The 20267-nt window shown below is 41.7% G+C and overlaps 1 protein-coding gene and 1 long non-coding RNA gene across 4 annotated transcripts; one reads left to right on the top strand and one right to left on the bottom strand.

The window, feature by feature from the left end:
• Window positions 1-725: 725 nt before the first annotated feature.
• LOC141774169 (uncharacterized) lies at window positions 726-18274 on the top strand. Of its 3 annotated transcripts, none has more exons than XR_012595254.1 (7): window positions 726-1117; window positions 4221-4335; window positions 5310-5446; window positions 6430-7597; window positions 7995-8108; window positions 10569-10926; window positions 13459-18274. It is a non-coding gene; the product is annotated as an uncharacterized LOC141774169 (long non-coding RNA). The 3 variants fall into 3 exon arrangements; XR_012595253.1 differs by lacking the exon at window positions 726-1117 and adding an exon at window positions 3984-4123; XR_012595255.1 differs by lacking the exons at window positions 726-1117; window positions 10569-10926 and adding an exon at window positions 3984-4123.
• On the bottom strand, window positions 2149-10322 carry LOC141774168 (opsin-5-like). The gene is made up of 6 exons (XM_074646559.1): window positions 9963-10322; window positions 7988-8193; window positions 5326-5425; window positions 4236-4340; window positions 3916-4139; window positions 2149-3770 (listed from the first exon to the last, which is right to left on the bottom strand). The coding sequence occupies exons 1-6, from the start codon at window positions 10099-10101 to the stop codon at window positions 3312-3314; spliced, it is 1233 nt and encodes a 410-aa protein (XP_074502660.1). The 5' UTR covers window positions 10102-10322; the 3' UTR covers window positions 2149-3311.
• Window positions 18275-20267: the final 1993 nt, after the last annotated feature.

The raw sequence follows: 20267 nt of genomic DNA, 5'->3' as shown, positions 1-20267 counted from the left end.
CCAGCCACCCTCAAAAAATTGACAATGTGAGCAGTGCTGCTCCCCTCAGTGACAGGTTGGATGGCAGAGGATACAGTTTAAAGGAGGAAAAAAACAACAACACAAAAAGGCACAACCAGCGCTCGCATTATCCCCCGGAGTCAACTTGAAATGCTCCAGCCAGTCACATCTACAGAAAACAATTTCTGATATTGTTCCAGTATTGAGCCAAAATCCTATCAGGGCAAGATGGCACCGTCAATGTATACGTTCATGACAGGCTCAGATTGTTACCATAAGTGTCTGACATTATGAAAAGAGTCTCACTCAAGGAGATATATCCTCTGAAATCTCGCGATGTGCCATGTTACCGGAAGACGGTGGAAATTTAAGTGGTAGGTTCAAGCCAGGCAGAGTTTGATACCGAAGGACAGAAAGCGTTTTATCTAAAAGATTTTGTCATGGCCGACTATTTGGACGATTTCGACAATGTGGATGAGGTCTTTGAATTTAATGGTTGCCTGTATTTCTTTGAACCAGAGTATACGGATGAAGAGCTCCTGTGAATGAGCTGCTGCACGTCAGACTGATGATGTTCCTGTGGTTGCTGCGACCATATCGATGCCCAAAGAGGAAGGATGCTGTAAAGAGTTGGACCTGTTACTGCCCGATATTCAGGTTTCACAACGAGATTTCTCCTTGAGCGGGACTTGGACACAATAACAAACAGAGCGGACACTTGTCAGACACTTATACTAACAATCTGAGCCTGTCAGTGGCAAAAACAAGCACTTTTAGTGGACGTAACGTTACATTGACGCCCACATTATTGCTCTTTTTGTCCTCGCAATCGTTTTGTGGCTGCCGGTTACAGCGGATGGTTTGAAATATGGACGTAGTCTCCGTGACGTCGCCCATGGGTGACTCCGTCTGTCGCCATCTTGGTAATGACGACACAGCCTAACTCCCGACTAATCCAAAAATGGGCAAAGAGGTGGATTGTCAGTGGAGCTGAGGAGGTCCGGATGACGCAGCAGAGCAGACAGCGGTTCGCGACCTGAGACAGCACCCACCTGTCACTCAAAACGTCCACGCCCTCAATTATGCCGAACTTTAAGCCTTAATATAATTGAAATGGGTGAGTTGACTCCCTTTTGGAGCCAGCCTCAAGTGGCCATTCAAAGAACTTCAATTTTTGGCCCTTCCACTTCTCAGCACCGGAGGTTGCCGCTTGGTTATCCTTCAATACTGGACCAATTTAAAAAAATGTTGTCCCTTAAACACGAAAACATGGGAAAATAATGCTGAGGTAGAAAAATACCAAAGTTACCCTTTAAGCTGCATATTTTCTGTTATGCATCGGAGGGAAACCGAACGATGGTTCTGGTCATCTGTTCTGCAACTCACTCATCCCATCATCTGACTGAGAAATAAACCAACTGAGAGCAGTGTGTTAAACTCTCACCTGAGTAATCGCTCCTCCTCCACCAAGTAAACCAATCAACACCTGTTTGAGAAACAGACACTTCAAGTGACATCCACTGTCACTTTGGGGTCTGTGGCTTTTGTCTGCTGGTGTGGTCTACAGAACAAACACAGTCCTGTGTCAACCTCAACTACTGTAAAGCCTGTTGGTTTATGCAGATTGGCACACAAGCTGCTGCTATTATGCTCTATATGGATGGTTATGCTGACGCTGATTGCCATTTTGATTTTTAAGGTCTTAAGGGCTGCTGTAAAAGAGCTCATTGTGCGTGTGATTATGGTATTTGCAGAAACCACCTCGGGAACTTTTTTTTTAAAGATTAAACCTTCATGGCTCAAGTAGATAATTGCCCATTGATGTTGCTAGAAAAAAAAGATCAGGTGCTTTTTCAGGGTGACTCATTTCCCTTTCAGCAGTGCCATTAGTTAGAAAGCTTGTCAGCAGAAAAAAGTTGTACAGATTCACCACACCCATGCCGTGGAACAGTGGGAGAGTTTTCAGTAGAAATAGAGCCACCCACCCTGCATCACCTGAAATGATGCTTCAGAGAATGGAGATGTAATATAACACATTTCTATAAAGAGGCGAAGTCCCACCCCTTCCGGTCGACCCCATGGGACCTTATTTCGGAAAAAATATGTACGGTAGACAACGGAGAGAGATACATTTCAAGTCAGGAAAGTCACAGTTTGTCGTAGTATCATTTACTTTTGTGTGAAACCGCTCAGTGAACTACATCTTTCGTCTCGTACGATGTACGTCACCAACACCAGCTAGCTAGCTAACGTAGCTATATTCCAGGTACAAATGAAACGTTATCTTACTTGATGTGTTTTCTCCAGCGACTCCTGGTCTTTTTATCAGCCTGGAAGCGAAAGTACGAGCGAGACCCGTTGCTAGTGTGAGTACATCCCAGTAGGAAACACAACGGCATCGTAGCTTCAGAGAGAGAGACGTCACTGCGCAACTTTTGGGTGTGTAGTCTCTCTAATTATGTATTTTCACAGTCTGATTAACAGTTTTACAACAAACTGCCACTGTCTTGACTTGCAAAATTATGTTTTAAATTGACAAACATTCATATGTGTGATTCATTGCGCAATTCAAACGGGATCAAAAAATATCGGTCTCTCTCCGTTGACTACCGTACATATTTTTTCCAAAAAAAAGGTCCTTTGGTCGTTCATCGGAAAGGGCAGGACTTCGCCTCTCTATAGACATGGTTGTACTTGACAAAGTGTAGTCTGGCATCTATCAGGGAGTGGTGGATATATGGGAGAACTGATGTCATGGGTGCCCTTAGGGGCAGCGGGGGGATTGACACAATTTGGTGCCATCACATGCTTCAGTTGAGCCGAGGACAGTTCAGTGTTTTCAGATGTTATCGTGCATCTGTCTCACTACATCACCGACTGCACATCTCATCAGCTGGAGATAGAGAGTGGAGCAGGATTGAGTCTTAAAACACAGAAATGAGTTAGCATTTTAGGACTTCCGGTTCCCTCATCTGGAAGTCAATGGTTTTTTTTAATGGGTTTTTAGTTAGATGCCGGAAATAAGGTCTGTATAGTTAACACAAGCTGTAGAGATTTTAACGTTTTGTTCTACGATTTAAAATACATCAGTAAACATCTCACTCGTTCATTTTTAAGCTGTTACCAATTTGGATTTGCTAAACAAACCTGTTGTAGGAGTTGGAAGTAAAAAGTCTTGTTTCAACAAGCGTGAGATTCAGAAAATAATTTATTAACATTGGTTACATACAGTTTATTAACACGGGTAAGACCAAAAAATATAAAAATACTCTTTATCTCCCCTTGTAATTCAAGCATTGGTTGAAATGTCTTCAGAGCCTGTCACACCAGTACTCTGATGTTTCAATGTGCGAGGGCAGGTCACTGTTACAAAAGACCTCCTGTGGGTCAGATGGAGGAGTTTGAGGAGGGCTGTTGACCCCCGAGTCGCTGTCAGGACTGGATGTGGCGTATTTCGCCTCCAGCTTCTGGACAGGAAGTAATGCAGGTGGGGGTGGGGCCTCTGCCTTGGGTTTGATGTTTTTAAAGTGCTGCAGACGCACCACCTCCCTGCGCTCTCGTGTGCACGGCAGCAGCACAGAGACGTCCTTGCGAAACTTGGAGCTCATGCCGAAGTAGATGAGCGGATTGTAGAAGCTGGCAGACTTGGCAAAGAGACGGGTGATGATGCTGGTTGTGCTTGGCACATGGAAGCCCCAGGCTGACCACATAGACACCACTGCATATGGGGACCAGGCCATGATGAAAGCGGTGCATATTACAATGGAAATCTAGAGAGGAAACATGAGGAAACTATTGTCAGAATAACGTGAGAGGGGGGTTTATTACAGACAGCGCACTTTTAAGAGTCTCATTTTATTTTTCCAATCAAGTCTCTCTCATAAAAACCTCAGAAATAACTTGATTTTTTCTTACCCTCGTGACATCTCTCTCCACCTTCCTTTGGCGGGTGGTGAGGAAACCATCAGCTGACATGGCGTTAGTGCTCTTCACTGTGTTGATGATGGAGACGTAGGAGAAGAGCATGATCATCACAGGGATGAAAAAGCAGAAGATTAGGATGGAGATGATGTAGGACTTGTGGATGGTGGAGTAATTGGCTTTGGACCAGTCCACCTCACAGGTGCCATAACCTCGATCTAAAGAGCAGAAGACACAGAGGTCAGAGGTCAGATCGAGGCTTTTATAATAACGTTGTATACTACTTTTTTCTGCTCTAGTGTGTGAGAACAGACCTGTGTAGCTGCCCCAGCCCAGCAGTGGAGCAACGGACCAAAACATCGCTCCGGTCCAGATGCAGATGAGCGATACGGCGATGGTGTTAATGCCGATACAGTAAGCTGCAGAAACACACAACAAGGAACATGATTACAACATAATATCCCCAAGTTATGGAACAGATTGTGGGATTGTTTGCAGTTTGAAAAGGTTATGACTTTGGCAAACACAGGGTCGGAAAAGTGAGAGGCACATAAAAAAGATGCAGCATTCTTGACTTGTTATGAATGTCAAGATTGTGACATTTTTGAACAATGGGGTCTTTTCTCATATTAACGGCCTTTGCAAACATCTGCGACTGAAAAGAACCTCTGTTGACAAAGTACGCATAGCTTTGTGTTCAGGGGAAGAAAGTAAATCAATTTCTGAGCGGCGCTCACTTATCTTATGTCAATACACCACACGAGAAGTGCGGTACAGCTTGTGAGAGAGGGTTGGCAACGTACAGTGTCTTTGTTGCTATGGGTTACTCAGCTTTGTTAGGCTGAATTACCTTATATTGTTGCTTGGATACCTGCAAGTGTATCTGATCTAAATTCTTGTCATTTAGACCAAAAATCATCATCTTGCATTTTTTTGATTTTCTGATTTACATCAATGTCTGTTGCTGTTTGCAGCAGCTGCAGCTGCAATCTGGCACATAATACATTTGATGATATCCCACATGCACCACCAGTGTTCATAGTTTAACACAGCTTGTGTTTTATGAACAGCCACAAACACAGTTAAAACTCTTCTGCTGACAACAGAGGCAGTTGCTCAACCTAATTTCCCTATAATTAAGACATTCTTCAGCATCAGTTACACCCGAAAATAGAAAATGTCACCTCAAGTTCACTTAATGACATGTTGGCGAAATGTAAATGAAATTGCTGGAGACAAGTGGTAGTAATTTCCACAGTTGAAGTCGGTAATAAGGCTTCATTAGCACTGAAAAAGCACGCTTTTCTGTCAGATAAGAACTGCTGGAATGTGAAGCGGGCAGAGACGCTGGTCTGAAGCTTTCTTTATATTCCCTCGCTTGAATTCAGGGAGGCTAGATCTGACCTTTGTTTGGGTGGCATCCCTTGATGTATCTGGTGACGCTGATAACGGTCAAGGTGTTGATGCTTGCAAGGCCGAAGAGCAAGGTGAAGAAACCGTCTACCTGGAAGAAAACGGAGAGAGGGTTGGTGAATCATGACGTCACATCTTTATAATAACTTTGAGTGGTCATTTAATCCTTGGTGCATAGATCCATTGCCTGCCTAATTGTTCCACACCTTTGTCTGTTGTTTTGCTTTGGACACCGACCAGTGGGCAACCTCCGGGTCTGAAAAGTGAAGCCAATGCGGAAGTGCCTTAAACTTGCATTCTTTCTACTAGCCAGCAGGGAGCAGATTGTATAGAAGTCTATGAGAAAATGAGCCTACTTCTCACTTGATTTATTACCTCAGTAAACATTGTAAACATGAGTTCATGGTCTCAATCACTAGTTTCAAGTGTTCTTCAATACAGCATGATGTTCATTTAGAGTCAAATAGACCATAAAGCATGGTATGATTTAGGGCGTGGATACCTTGTGATTGACTGGTTGCTACCACGGCGTTGTCCGTTCTGGGAGTTGTCATGTTTTCGTCTTGTAACTTTAACCTTTTCACAGTGTGTTTTCAGTTTATGAAAGTTAATTATAACCTCAACAGAAAATGTCTTATTCAGTGTTCGGTTGTACTTAGCTCCACCCTCTCGTGTCATTTCTGGTTGCAAAAAAACAAGATGGTGACAGCCAAAATGCCGAACTCGAGGCTTCAAAACGTCAGTCCACAAACCAATGGGTGACGTCACGGTGACTACGTCCACTTCTTATATACAGTCTATGGACACGATAGATGAAGGGCACTTCCTCCCTTTTAGCCAATATGCTGTGGATCCAGAGCATTTCCTCTGATGTGAGCTGCAGGCTTTTTAACCGACACGATCAGCGTTAGGGAATTTCATTATAACTGTTAATAGATTTGACCTTGATTCTCACAAAGAATCCGGTGGAGAAAAAAGTTCAACAACTGCCAAATGCATTAAACCCTGAAGCTTTATAGCATTCAGTCCATTGTTTGAGAAGATGATCTTTTAATCACAGCTCTCCTTAAAGGGAATTATGCTACTGTGTTTCAGTCTGGCTCCAACTGTGCGACACCCGTCTCCTTGCTGTGCCATTTCCAGGTGACATGGTTCAGTTAAAGTCTCTGACTGATTACTCTCTTTATCTTCCTTAGTCCTAATCCTATTACTGTCAGTCTTCACATTTCTTTTCACCCTCACATTCAGCACATTTTGTATTTTTAGATGAATTTAGGACAGTGGCTTCTTGAAATTGTGTGATTTGATCCTCCCAGATGATCTCACAGTGTAGTGTTTCACCTCTGTCTTGGCTCACGAGAAAATATGTGATTATTGGATCACAAGTTTAAAAAAAGCAATGACTTAAAATCAGAGTATTTTTTATACGCCTTGTACACTGCTTTGACAATCCTTTCCCTGTATTCCCCTTTGCAACAACAAAGGGTCCCATAAGGCTCTATCACATTCAATAATGTCCTGTCCCATACGATGCAAAACGCAGGGATGTGGCCCAGCTTGCAAGTGTTCATGTTCCATCATGCTCCATGCAGTAATCTGCTAATGCTTCTCACATGCCTGTCTCCTTCACCTTCCTGTTCCTTCCCTCCTCTATTTCTGTCACCTCTTACTTTCCCCTTATTTACATCTGACCCTCCCTCTCTCTCTCAGCCCACCTCTCCCAGGGGAAGGTGAAATGAGAGGGGCATACTGCTGCTATCCCAATATTTCCCCTTCACCTGAAAACCTGAGATTGAATGCCTGAGAGATGAGATCATCTCAGTGGCTGCACTGAAGCTTAAGAGCAGCAGACCTCGATTTACAATATCTCTCTCTCTCAGATTTTTGGTGTTTACTCTCCTGAGACTGACGGTGTTCTGGTTACACCAGCTTGTTTTCGTTCACTCAGGGATATCACGGTTTCCACCACAGCTAGCCTTGAGCAAGAAAAATACCCTGGATGAATTCCAAGCTAAAGTATGACAACTATTTCATTTCAAGCTGAGGCGGTGGGAGGAGGAAAACATATACGTTCTTAGAAATTACACATAACAATTTATCTGTTAATTTAATACAAATGACATTTAAATATTCAGCAACATATCATAAGAGCATGTGATTAAATCATGCAATCATGTCTGCAGCTCTTATTTGTTTCATGTTTGGTTGTTGACATGTGCCATGCTGCTCGAAGAGTTTCCCCCATTTAAAGGCCTCCACTGTGGTAAGCTTATTACAGATTTAACCTCCAGCCCACATGGCTACTAGCATAATCCCTTGCAGACATGCACACATTTACACCTACACACACACGCAAATAGACACACACACACACGCATACTCACTTTACGGTAAGACTTCCAAAGACTATTTTAATGTACTTCATTAATTGGGGTTGGCCAACGAGAGCAGATGCATGTGTTTATCGGAACTCTGCACAGTCATCACTTTCAGACCATTTCAAACCAACGTTCCTGGGATTTGACTAATTATTAATGATGCAAATTTCACCACAATTTAAGATTTGGTGGGGAAATATATATATAATATTATTAAGTGACTCCTTTTAAATTTAACTCTTTTAAATCAAGTGTTGTCTTGGTGTGGCTTTTACCTGGCAGGTCCAGATCCAGTTGATCAAATACCCGTCATCCCTGAAGATATTGAATATTTCTAGGATCCCTCTGGAGTAGCCGAATATGGAGATGCTGGCATCGGAGATGGCAAGATTTAAAGTGAGGAAATCTGTTGACTGAAGCGAGGCCCGCTGTCTGTACAGGACAAACATCACTAAACTGTTTCCAAACCAGGACAGCCATCCTACAGAGAGACAAACATGCAGCATATTCAGTGAATATCTAGTGACTCACATATTGTTTAGTGTAGTAGAGTAGATAAGAGAAGTGTAGAACAGAGTAGAATTGAGTATAGTATAGTATAGTAGAGTATAGTATAGTATAGTATAGTATAGTATAGTACAGAATAGTGTAATATAGTGCAGAATAGTATAGTGTAGTATAGTACAGTACAGTGTTGTAGAGTATAGTATACTATAGTGTGGTACAGTATAGGGTAGTATAGTATAGTATAGCATAGTATAATACAGAATAGTATAGTATAATATAGTATAGTGTAGTATAGTACAGTACAGTACAGTATAGAATAGTATAGTATGGTACAGTATAAGGTAGTATAGTATATTATAGTATAGTATAATATAGTATAATACAGAATAGTATAGTATAGTATAATATAGTATAGTGTAGTATAGCACAGTACAGTACAGTATAGAAGAGTATAATACAGAATGGTATAGTCTAGTATAGTATGGTATAGTCTAGTATAGTATAGTATAGTATAGTATAGTCTAGTATAGTATAGTATAGTATAGTATAGTATAGTATAGTATAGTATAGTATAGTATAGTATAGTCTAGTATAGTATAGTATAGTATAGTACAGTATAGTACAGTATAGTAGTAGATTTGTGTAGAGTAGAGTATACAAAAGTGGGCCACATCATTTTATGGTATAGTAAAATAAAATAAAATAGAGTAGAGTAGAGAATAGTAGAACAGAGTAGATTTGTGTAGAGTACAGTACAGTATAGTAGCAGATTTGAATAGATTATTGTATAGTATAATAAAGTACAACAGAGTAACATTTTAATAGATCTGTATAGGATATTAGAGTTTACAAACATCACTAAACTGATTTTGACTTCAGTATAATAGAGTAGAACAGTGTTTATTATATTATATTATATTATATTTTATATATAATAAATATCATATTATAATGTAGCATAGTATAGTATAGTATAATGCAGAATAGTAGAGTAGATTGTAGCACCTAGAATTGTGACAACATCATTTTTAAAGTTTAGTATAGTTGAGTAGAGAAGTTTATAGTATAGTATAGTATAGTATAGTATAGTATAGTATAGTATAGTATAGTATTAGTATAGTATAGTATAGTATAGTATAGTATAGTATAGTATAGTATAGTATAGTATTAGTATAGTATAGTATAGTATAGTATAGTATAGTATAGTATAGTATAGTATACAAATGTGGATCACTCTGTAGTTTAATAGCAGTTGTGAAAAGCCAAGAGAATCCTTGTCTTTTTATAACTCGGTCTGTGTTACATAAAATCCCTCAGCTGCATTAATTGACCCACAGACCAACTGAGTCACCAGCACAGACCAAACTGTCTGTGTCAGCAGTGCTTTGGCCTTTGGAAATATGAGGAACAACAGATGTTTGTGTTGTTGACTCTCAAATAATGTGTGACTCTTTCTTGCTAGTGTTTGACCTAAGAGATTTAAAGGACAAAAACATTTTCTGAGGGGGTGTATTTTTTGCACTACAGAGTTATGGAACGAGTTTGAGACTAAGAGGAAATATTACCAGCCTTTTGTCAGTAGTTCATATATGCCATTTTCTAGACATTAATCTAGGGTGCTTTTCAGTAGTATAATGCACAATAAATAATGTTTTTTGACATTTTCAATGAGTATACAAAATGAAACAAGGCAACCTGACATTTCAAGCTATATTATATTCAAGTATATGATGGTTGACTTACCCAACACTAACAGATAGACTCCAATGATCGTCTCTCCTTGTTCGGACAGAGGGGGGTCTGTATGCAGAGTACTGAGGTTATTGTTCCTCCATGGAATATTTACGACCTTCACAGGCAAACCCTTCAACATTATTTCCATGGCCTAAGTTTCGATGCCAAGACATGAATCCTTGCTGTCCTCTACAGTAGCGCTCCTTTGCTTTCAGTAGACACAACTGTGTTAGGAATGACCAGTCAGTTCATTTTAAATCCAGCTTAGATGCAGTCACTAATACCTCACCACTCACTGTCCCAATGATTGCACCTGTAATCCTATCTATTTCTTAGCCACTAAGCAGTTAGAGATTTTGGGTGGAAATCCAAGCTAACGGGGAAATGTCTAGTCAGCTGGTCCTCTAATGGAGGGGTTTCATTAGGCTTAATTTAACTAAAGTCCTAAGAATCATCTCACACAAAGACACATAAGGCCTTCAGCAGAGTCCAAACCTAGACCAATGCTGAACTTATTATCAAACAAACTGCCTCATTTGCAATTGCTGATATGTGTTAATTGTTTATTTTGCTGCTACAGTTTTCTAAAAGATATTTTATGTGAATGCAATCTAGTTTAGCAACCAACTCGGAAGTTGGATGTTGAACTTTTCCGCCAAGACATCAACACAGAATAAGGATTAAAGTTACTCCTAAGGGCACAATCCATCATTTGTGGCATATGAACTCTAGCGGAGTGGTTGCAGATTGCAACCAACTGAATACCCCTAGGCTCACTCCTCCCTTTCCAAGACTGCGGTAACGTGAGTCGCCGAGTGCAAAACTGTGGTAACGCCGTTCACCTCGCTCAGAGACCATCCTTACCATAATAGCACTACTTTACGATGGCGGCTGGCGGTACCACGGTTTTGCACTCTGTGGCTCAAGCTACTGCCGTTTCACAAGCGTGTCGGAGAACTACGGTGGCCTTCAGGTAACGTAAAAATGCAAAAGGATCTCTGTAGAGCCAGCGTTTGGTTTGTCTGTTCTGGGCTACTGTAGAAACATGACGGAGCAACATGCCGGACTCCGTAAAGAGGACCTCCCTATGTAGATATGAAGGGCTCATTCTAAGCTAACGAAAACACAAAGATTCTTAGTTTCAGGTGATTATACACTAATGAAAACAGAGTTGGGAATATTATATTCCATTTCTGCTACAGACGTAGGCAAAATTGTTGGTACTCTTCCGTTAAAGAAAGAAAAACCCACAAAGGTCACTGAAATAACTTGAAACTGAGAAAAGTAATAATAAATACAAATTTATTGAAAATTAACTAATGAAAATCAGATATTGCTTTTGAATTTTGGTTCAACAGAATCATTTTAAAAAACAAACTAATGAAACTGGCCTGGACAAAAATGATGGTACTCTTAACTTAATATTTAGTTGCACAACCTTTTGAGGCAATCACTGCAAACAAGTGATTTCTGTAACTCTCAATGAGACTTCTGCACCTGTCGACAGGTATGTTGGCCCACTCCTCGTGAGCAAACTGCTCCAGCTGTCTCAGGTTTGAAGGGTGCCTTATCCAGACTGCATGTTTCAGCTCCTTCCACAGATGTTCAATAGGATTTAGATCAGGGTTCATAGAAGGCCACTTCATAACAGTCCAATGTTTTGTTCTTAGCCATTCTTGGGTGTTTTTAAGCTGTGTTTTGGGTCATTATCCTGTTTGAGGACCCATGACCTGCAACTGAGACCAAGCTTTCTGACACTGGGCAGCACATTTCGCTCCAGAATGCCTTGATAGTCTTCAGATTTCATTGTACCCTGCACAGATTCAAGACACCCTGTGCCAGATGCAGCAAAGCAGCCCCATAACATAACCGAGCCTCCTCCATGTTTCACATTAGGTACAGTGTTCTTTTCTTTGGATGCTTCATCTCTTCGTCTGTGAACATAGAGCTGATGTGACTTGCCAAAAAGCTCCAGTTTTGTCTCATCTGTCCAAAGGACATTCTCCCAGAAGCTTTGTGGCTTGTCAATATGCATTTTGGCAAATTCCAGTCTCGCTTTTTTATGATTTGGTGTCCTCCTGGGTCGTCTTCCATTATGTCCACTTTGGCTCAAACAGTGACGGATGGTGCGATCGGACACTGATGTACCTTGACCTTGGAGTTCACCCCTTATCTCTTTGGAAGTTGTTCTGGGCTCTTTGGTTACCATTCGTATTATCCGTCTCTTCGATTTGTCATCAATTTTCCTCTTGCGGCCACGTCCAGGGAGGTTGGCTACAGTCCCATGGACCTTAAACTTCTGAATTATATGTGCAGCTGTAGTCACAGGAACATCAGGCTGCTTGGAGATGGTCTTATAGCCTTTACCTTTAACATGAAGGTCTATAATGTTCTTTCTGATCTCCTGAGACAACTCTCTCCTTAGCTTTCTGTGGTCCATGTTCAGTGTGGTACACACCATGATGCCAAACAGCACAGTGACTACTTTTCACCCTTTAAATAGGCAGACTGACTGATTACAAGTTTGAAGATACCTGTGATGCTATTTACAGGACACACCTTAGTTTAACATGTCCCTATGGTCACATTATTTTACATCTTTTCTAGGGCTACCATCATTTTTGTCTAGGCCAGTTTCATCAGTTTGTTTTTTAAAATGATTCTGTTGAACCACAATTCAAAAGCAACAGCTGATTTTCATTAGTTAATTTTCAGTAAATTTTTATTTATTATTACTTTTGTCAGTTCAAGTTATTTCAGTGACCATTGTGGGGTTTTCTTTCTTTAACGGAAGAGTACCAACAATTTTGCCTACGTCTGTAATAGGTCCGCCGTAATGCTACACACTAGACCTTTAAGTATTGATACAGGCTGGTGGAGTGGTATCGATCTTCTCATCTAACTCTCTGCAGGAAAGCCAATAAGCGTATTTCCCAAAATGTGTATTCCAGACCTCACCAATATTATTTATTCAAATAAAGGCCCTAAAGACCAACACAGAGAAACATCTTGTCACTTTATATTGTCTGGAGGGAGTGTGTAACAATGTTGGTGAACAAGCTGTTCAGTCTGGCAACAGTTTACGTCATCCTAACCATTAAAAAAAAACCTTTGTACTTTGCACATGAGTCCTGACCTGCACCAATGATTACTAACCAACACCTCCTCTCCAGAGACACGTTCTAGTTTTCACTAATCACTTCCATTTATAAAAAGGTCATGCAGGGGATGACTTTAGTCCTGCCAGCGTAACTACACTTAGCTAACATGTAGAGCACATTCATCTAAATGTACACTGAGGCCAGACATATCATATGAAGTATAATTAAGTCAGTGTGGGCTGACAAATACACTGAAACCCTCCCATATGATTTACAGTATTATATAATTTATTAGAGGGGAGTTTGGCGATTTCACTAATGCATGCTGGTCCAATTTTATTGATTTAAACCCTTTTGTTGTGTGTAAACTTACAATCTCCCCTCCTCCACCCTTCTCTTCACAGTGAGCTTCTCTGTGGCAACACACCTACCGAAGGAGTAACCTGAACCGCCCCCCCTTCAGTCTGTGTTTAGATCACAGTGTGCACCTTGTTTCCCTCCTCTGGCCGCCACGGAGCAGCTCTACTGGCCCTCAGGATGTGGAGGGAAGGGCCGCCGCTGCTGCCAGATGCCACGGTGCTTCCGAGTCCTCCTCATCAAACCTTTTCTTTGAGCCTCTGAAAGCCAGTCCGGAGAGAGTGACGGAGCTGTGGGGAAAGTGAACCCCTGACCCCAACTGTCACCCGTCCACCAGCAAACACAGAACCCAGTCATCGCTCACCCCCTGCTTCACCCATAGACGCCAGAGTTTCAGCTCTGCAGTGATCCCTGTGTGTGCAGCCCGGAGAGACAGGGAGGTTTTTCTGATGCCTCTGTGGTACGGGTCTTCTGGTTAAAGTGGATAATGTGATAATGGTTGTGGGAGGCATCGTACAGAAACCTCACGCCACAACTCACAGTGCCAGATGTGGAGGTGCTAGTCTTTACTGAATGACAAGTGTTTTCTAATGGGAAGTTCTGGCATCATTGTTGACGTAAATTTTCATGAAGGATCTTCGCATCTACGTTTGTTAGGGATGCTGTCATCGTATAGTGAGAGTGAGGAGATTCTGGCAGCAAGCGAGCAGCGATTCTCGTGCCGTCAGTCTTGAGGACAGCTGCTACTGAGATTACGCTGCAGCTAAACTAACAGGTCAAAGGCCAAGCAGGAACATGCATTCAGCAGGTGCTAAGGACAACAAAGAAATCTGTGTGTGAAGGCAATCAGTCCTTAGTCGTCTAGACACTTATGCTCTGTTTTTGGCAAAAATGCATGCACATTTTTACATATGAGGTTTGCAAAGCTAAGCACAAAGCAGCGACACGTACTGCACACTGTACAATGCTCAGGTGTTAGCGTGTCACAGGAAGACATCAGGAGCAGCTTAACTGCTTTGGCACGTGTGTGTGTGAAGCTTGGCGATCACAGTGCAGCCACAGTGGTCCACTGTATCATTAGGCTTATGATGATTACTCTCTCTCTCCCTCTGTGTGTCGAGCTAAGCCTGGGATGTGAGGTTAAAAGCTCACAATTTTCCAAACGGAAAATCACAGACACACAGATACTATTATGAAGGTGTGTGTTAAAGGCTACGAGCTGTCTGAGGGCAACAAAGCCTCTCTTCACAGAGGACATACACCAGGTCAAGAGAGCAATACAGGATCTACACACTTTCTCTCTCCCTGTCACTAAACGAGACACACAGGGACTGCTTGTATGAAGGCTCCACACAGTATGGAGGTAAATGGCTTGCCTGTCATTTTTTTTGGGTCAATCTGTGCATGATATTGGTAAAGTATGTCCTTTATAGCAGTTTAAAAAAAATCTATACTTCCTTTTAGTTCACAGCTATTTAAAGACACAAGATTTTGGCCAACAATGCCTACAGTAGTCAGAGGGAATTTGTGACAAAGTTTGTTCAAGGAGGTTTGTCAAAATTTTGTTGGCTGGTGGACTTGTGATTTTTAAACATAAAAACTAGGGCTGTCAAAGTTAAAGCGATAATAATGCATTAACGCATACTCATTTTATTAACGCCACTAATTTCTTTCACGCAGTAACACAACTTGCGCTTCTTAGTTGTAGTGGCCTCAGTTTTAAAGCTAGAGTGAAGATGCTGGCACCATATGAAACGGGTCCATATGGATCCCTTGACCTCTGACCTCAAGATATGTTAATGAAAAAGGGTTCTATGGGTACCCACGGGTCTCCCCTTTACAGACATGCTCACTTTATGATAATCACATGCAGTTTGGAACAAGTCATAGTCAAGTCAGCACACTGACACACTGACAGCTGTTGTTGCCTGTTGGGCTTGTGTTTGCCATGTTATGATTATATATATGAATACGTTTGCATAAAGCAAGCATTATTGCCCACTCCCATGTTGATAAGAGTATTAAATACTTGACAAATTTCCCTTTAAGGTACATTTATAGCATAAGAAATGTGCGGTTAATCGTGATTGGACAATCGTGATTAATTGCAATTAAATATTTCAATCGATTGACAGCCCTAATAAGATTATCAAAGCAGCTTTACATGGGTAGATAAGATGATTTAATGTTAAAAAAAGAGCAAGAAATAGAGACTATAGAGAGAGTTTTTTCTTGCTTTCAGAAACAGGACAGCTGATTCAAAGGAACATCCAGCTGGCTTACAGGTGAAGATGGCATAGGTCCAATAACAAAACCCCATAAACCACTTCTGCGTGCCAACAGCATGTTCACACCTCCTTCTCAAAGGGTTTGAATGGTTGTGTCTAGAAGGTAACCCTCAAATTGCGAAAAGTGGGCCCATTTGTTGTTATTTCACAACTTTTCATGTTACCGTGTAAGTTTGATGGTGCATTAATAATAACACATGCATGATGTTGCATATAAAATGTCTACAGGAAAGTCTACATTCCTTTGAGATATTAAGCCAGATATAATTAGGATGAGATATTAGACTTTATGTGAGAGGTAAGACCTGGACAGTGTGATAACCCCACTCCAGAGATTCGTGGTGCAGCTCTGAGATTTGTGAAATGCTCCTCGTAACTCAAAAGTTTGTGAAATCCCTCAGTGAAGTGCACAGTTCATGCAGTTACTTTACCACAAGTACAAAGACCGGACTGTTTTTCCTTTTCCCCATGCACCAAAACAGTTCTCTGCCCCAACAAGGCAAGCCTGCACCAGCAGAGATTACTGCTTAAAATATGATATAATTACTTAAAAAGACGTGCATGGCGTTAGAGCTTTTGTTTTGCCGTCCTGTTGAACTTCAACACAGGAAAAGAACACTTTGTATTATTGGTTCTATCTGCGACTATTATATTCAGGAGAAAGGGGCTGCACTGTTGTCTGACTAATAATATACCCCATAATAAACCCCATAGGAAAAGAATAGATGAATGGTTCAGTATGCATTTAGAAGCAAGTGGTGAACACAGGCTCTGTGTCGAGCCCTGTGAGCGATGTGGATTGGTTTTGTGGCTCAAGATCTTTGGCTCTGAACCACATGCAAACATTTATTTGGGCACTGTGTCCAGTTTGCAATTCCTCCACCGGAGTCTGTCTGTTTAAGCAGGTAACTTATGTAAGTAGGTCTCATTGAGGGTTGAATATACACCATTCCCCAAGGGGTCTGCACATCAGTTTTGACACAAGGGGATGTTTTGCCAAAATAGGATGCGGAAATGTAAATCCGCAAATGAAACTCTATATCCTGTTTGGATATGGACACAATTGGATGCAGAAAACATGGATCTTTCCCAAAGGAGAACTAAAGCACGCACTCATACGTTCAGAGATTTCCAAGGATCTTTAATTGACGCCCTTTCTGCCTGGCCAGCTGTTTGATGTCTGACAGACTGTGGCTTCTGCTTCCACTGACGCTGGAGTAGCTAGCAGCCATGCTTGGCACAGTGGAGAGAGTACGGATAGCTCTTTGGATCAACCCCCTAAAGGTTTGTGCACAGACACTGGACTTTCTGGGGATTGAGGAGATTAGTGACCTAGCTCCTCTGAGGAGTTACAGCTGCAGGAGCAAGACAAACTGACAACCTATCAGACTGCAGATCTCTATGGAGCCCACCTGTCCCCCATCCTGATGTGTTAACTTGTAACACATGGGTGCGGCGCCTCTCTCGATGGAAGAAAGGAGTAAACGACCTTGAAACTGTCAGTCAGGATCAAAGTCACATCAAACAAGCATTTAAAATCGCCTTAAAAAAGCGTGACCCTGTTAACAACATGGATATCTTGCTGTCCTGACGCCTCATCAGAGTCGCTGAGTTGACAGAAGATTAGAGAGCCGCACCATTATCCTTCTCCCTCAGCAAAAAATAGTTATCCTTAAAGATGACACTCTGCTGACCCATGACATATGCCTGTTTGAGCCTAATTGAGAAAGAACAAAACATTTTTTAAACTGACCTGCTGACCGCTGAGTGAATGTGGCCCCTTTAAAGCCTCTGCTTATCAATTACTGAATTTCAGATGTAGTTCTAAATGTTTAGAAGATGTAGATAGAAATGTGAACGCGCTAAACCAACTGAATCACCCTATTTGTGCTATTATAAAGTCAATACATGTACATATTGTGCTTATTCACATTTATGGTCACAGATGACTGGAGTATATGCCGACAGGCTTTGGATTGAAGTCAGCGAAACGCCCCTGACAGTTATTATTCAAACTCTTAACTACGTGTAATTTAAAGGTCCCATTATCATGCTCATTTTCAGGTTCATACTTGTATGTTATGTTTCTATTAGAACATGTTTACATGCTGTGATGTCTCATACTGTCTGCCGCTCCGTTTTAGCGTATTTCAACGGAATTGCGACGCTAGGCAAATTCAAAATGATCTATGATACACAGCATGTACATGTACATGATAAATATGTACAGGTGAGGTGCATTGGGGACAGGTAATAAACGTGCATGATGTACAAAGATGGATAAATGCTACATGGTGTATGTAGGGAAACAAATTATGTTTACTTTCTCTAGTTCATTTCTGTATGCCGGGTGTCACTTTAAAGGAAGCTCTTCCATGACCACCTGGACAACATACCAGACGGTTTGTATAAGGACTCACTTAAGCATTCAACGCCCAGCTGTAGAACACCTGGCAAGATCTGGGCTTCCACTTAAAATACCAGCCATATGGTACTGCATGTTAACACTGTCTGCCGCTGATGGAACAGATGAGCCACCAGATCAAATACTCTTCTGATCTCCCCTGTCTCAATTAAAATCTGCCTAACCATTTCTCATCATAATCAGATTTTAGATTTCCCTGGAAACTAACACCACATAAAAAATCAGAGCTGCCATAAATCTGAGTCATGAAAGTATAGAGGGAGGAAGGATACAATAAATTCACACATCCTTTGAGAACCCCAGTGGCGTATGTCCTATAAACAATGCCTCCTGGTGCTACTGTACATCAACCCAGTTTAATCTGACCACAGTTAGTAACTTAATCCTTTCCTCCCAGCATGACACTTGCTAGAGTGCTATCTTGGGGTACAAATAGATGCCAAGTAGCTGCAATGACAAATTGTTTTTGCCACTTGAGGGCAGAACGCTGACGTATCACCTTTAAGTTGATATGGCAAACTTGTAAGCAATTATTCACACATCCAGCAGTTATGGAGTAACATGATCATTAGTTTGGAGTTGTGATTTTGGCTGATGAATGTAAGTCTAATATTCACCCTCTTTCAGCTCCATTTTTGGTCTCTACCAACTCCTGAGGGAAATATCTGTCTCTCTAGCTGCTAAACGCTCCACTATGTTCACCAGCTAGTCGCTAACTGTGTCTGTGTGCCATTTGATGCTGCTGAGCTGGTAGTGTACAGTGGGTTTTTAGAGCTCTGAAAACAGCCGCCAACGCTATAGAGCTCAAACTTCTTAAATTGTTTTATCATAGAAGGAAGACAATTTTAATGTGATCACCGGTACATGTCATGTGTACCTGTTTATCTTGATTCGTTCAACATCCTGTGTTCTTAAGCATTTGATATGCGGCATATCAAAATCTATCAAAGACATCCTGGTGAATTGAGCCCACGGAGAGGTTTAGTTTCATCAGGATGTTTCAAAGCAGACTGTCCTGGCCTCACGCCCGGGAACAGGCCTGGAGCTCTTTCATCTCTCTGTGTCCTACAGAATCTCACAGTGTCTCACAGCACCACTCACATCACACATGTGGTATTTTTTTAATCTTTACTTTGTGGTACACTGTGTCACTTTGTGCCTCTGTGGGGTACCTCGAAGTGATTAAAGGTATACTATGCAACAATTTGCTAAAAAACAATGTATAGACTGAAAATAATCCCTCTCAATCATCACTTATGCCCCACTAGAAGTGTGTGGTGTCTGTTTCTGCAGAGACCCTGCAGCTCCCTGCTTGTATTTCTTCTTATTTTTCTTTACTCGGGATGCTTCTGGGCGTCAGCAAACAGTCTTTGGGTCCCATGTGGGAGTGTAACCCCTAGCCAATAACAGCGAGGGTGGTCAGGTGGCATTGTCACGCCCCTCGGCTTCTGATTCCAAGGCACTTTAGCTCTATTAGATACAAAGCGGCAGTATTTGACGGATGAGAACGGGTTTGTTACATCGCTGTGAGTTCCCCTGCTCCTCTGTCTCTAATAATGTTTTATTTCTCTGATTCACTGCTTTGTTCCCACTTACGCCGCTCTCTCTCCGTTCTCTCTATAGCTCGCCACGCCATCAATTCTCTCTCTCTCCCTCGCTCGCTAGTCTAGCCGAGGAGGAGGAGGAGGGACCAACTTTGAATGCTGTGTGTTTACAAACAGCAACCGACAACTGTCACATATTATACCTTTAAGAATATTCCCTGTTTTCACGCAAATATATTTATATTTCGTTTGTGGAATGAACTCTGTAGATTGTATTATCAGGAATGGCTGCCATGATAAACAAATCTCACCGCTGCCTTGGGCTCTGTGCTTGAGCCTGGGCCTTGAAACTGAACTTGTTGACTAGGAGGAGCAGACCTTGACCTCTGTCACATGACCTGTAAAACAGAGGTCCTCCTTATCCAAAGTGTCAGACCACGAGGTGTCTGATGGGGGATGGGGAACGAAAGGGGGTCACGCTGAGTTGTTGTTTTGAAAATCTATCACATCCTCTTTCGCGGTGATTCTGTACTGAAATTTGGGGCGCAGTAAACGGAGACACAGTTAAGGAGCAAACTCAACTTTACACATACAGTATA

This window comes from Sebastes fasciatus, chromosome 9 (assembly GCF_043250625.1).
Source record: "Sebastes fasciatus isolate fSebFas1 chromosome 9, fSebFas1.pri, whole genome shotgun sequence".
Taxonomy (NCBI): domain Eukaryota; kingdom Metazoa; phylum Chordata; class Actinopteri; order Perciformes; family Sebastidae; genus Sebastes; species Sebastes fasciatus.
Note: the sequence above shows the minus strand (reverse complement) of the source record. Positions and strands in the feature narration are given on the sequence as shown.

Bases quoted from the DNA above. Each gene is read 5' to 3' on its own strand.
- LOC141774168 (XM_074646559.1), bottom strand. From the start codon at position 10,101: ATGGAAATAATGTTGAAGGGTTTGCCTGTGAAGGTCGTAAATATTCCA. The intron at 8,194-9,962 runs GTAAGTCAACCA...GTCTCTCTGTAG, and splicing joins AGTCTATCTGTTAGTGTTGG to GATGGCTGTCCTGGTTTGGA. The intron at 3,771-3,915 runs GTAAGAAAAAAT...TTTCCTCTCTAG, and splicing joins TGGAGAGAGATGTCACGAGG to ATTTCCATTGTAATATGCAC.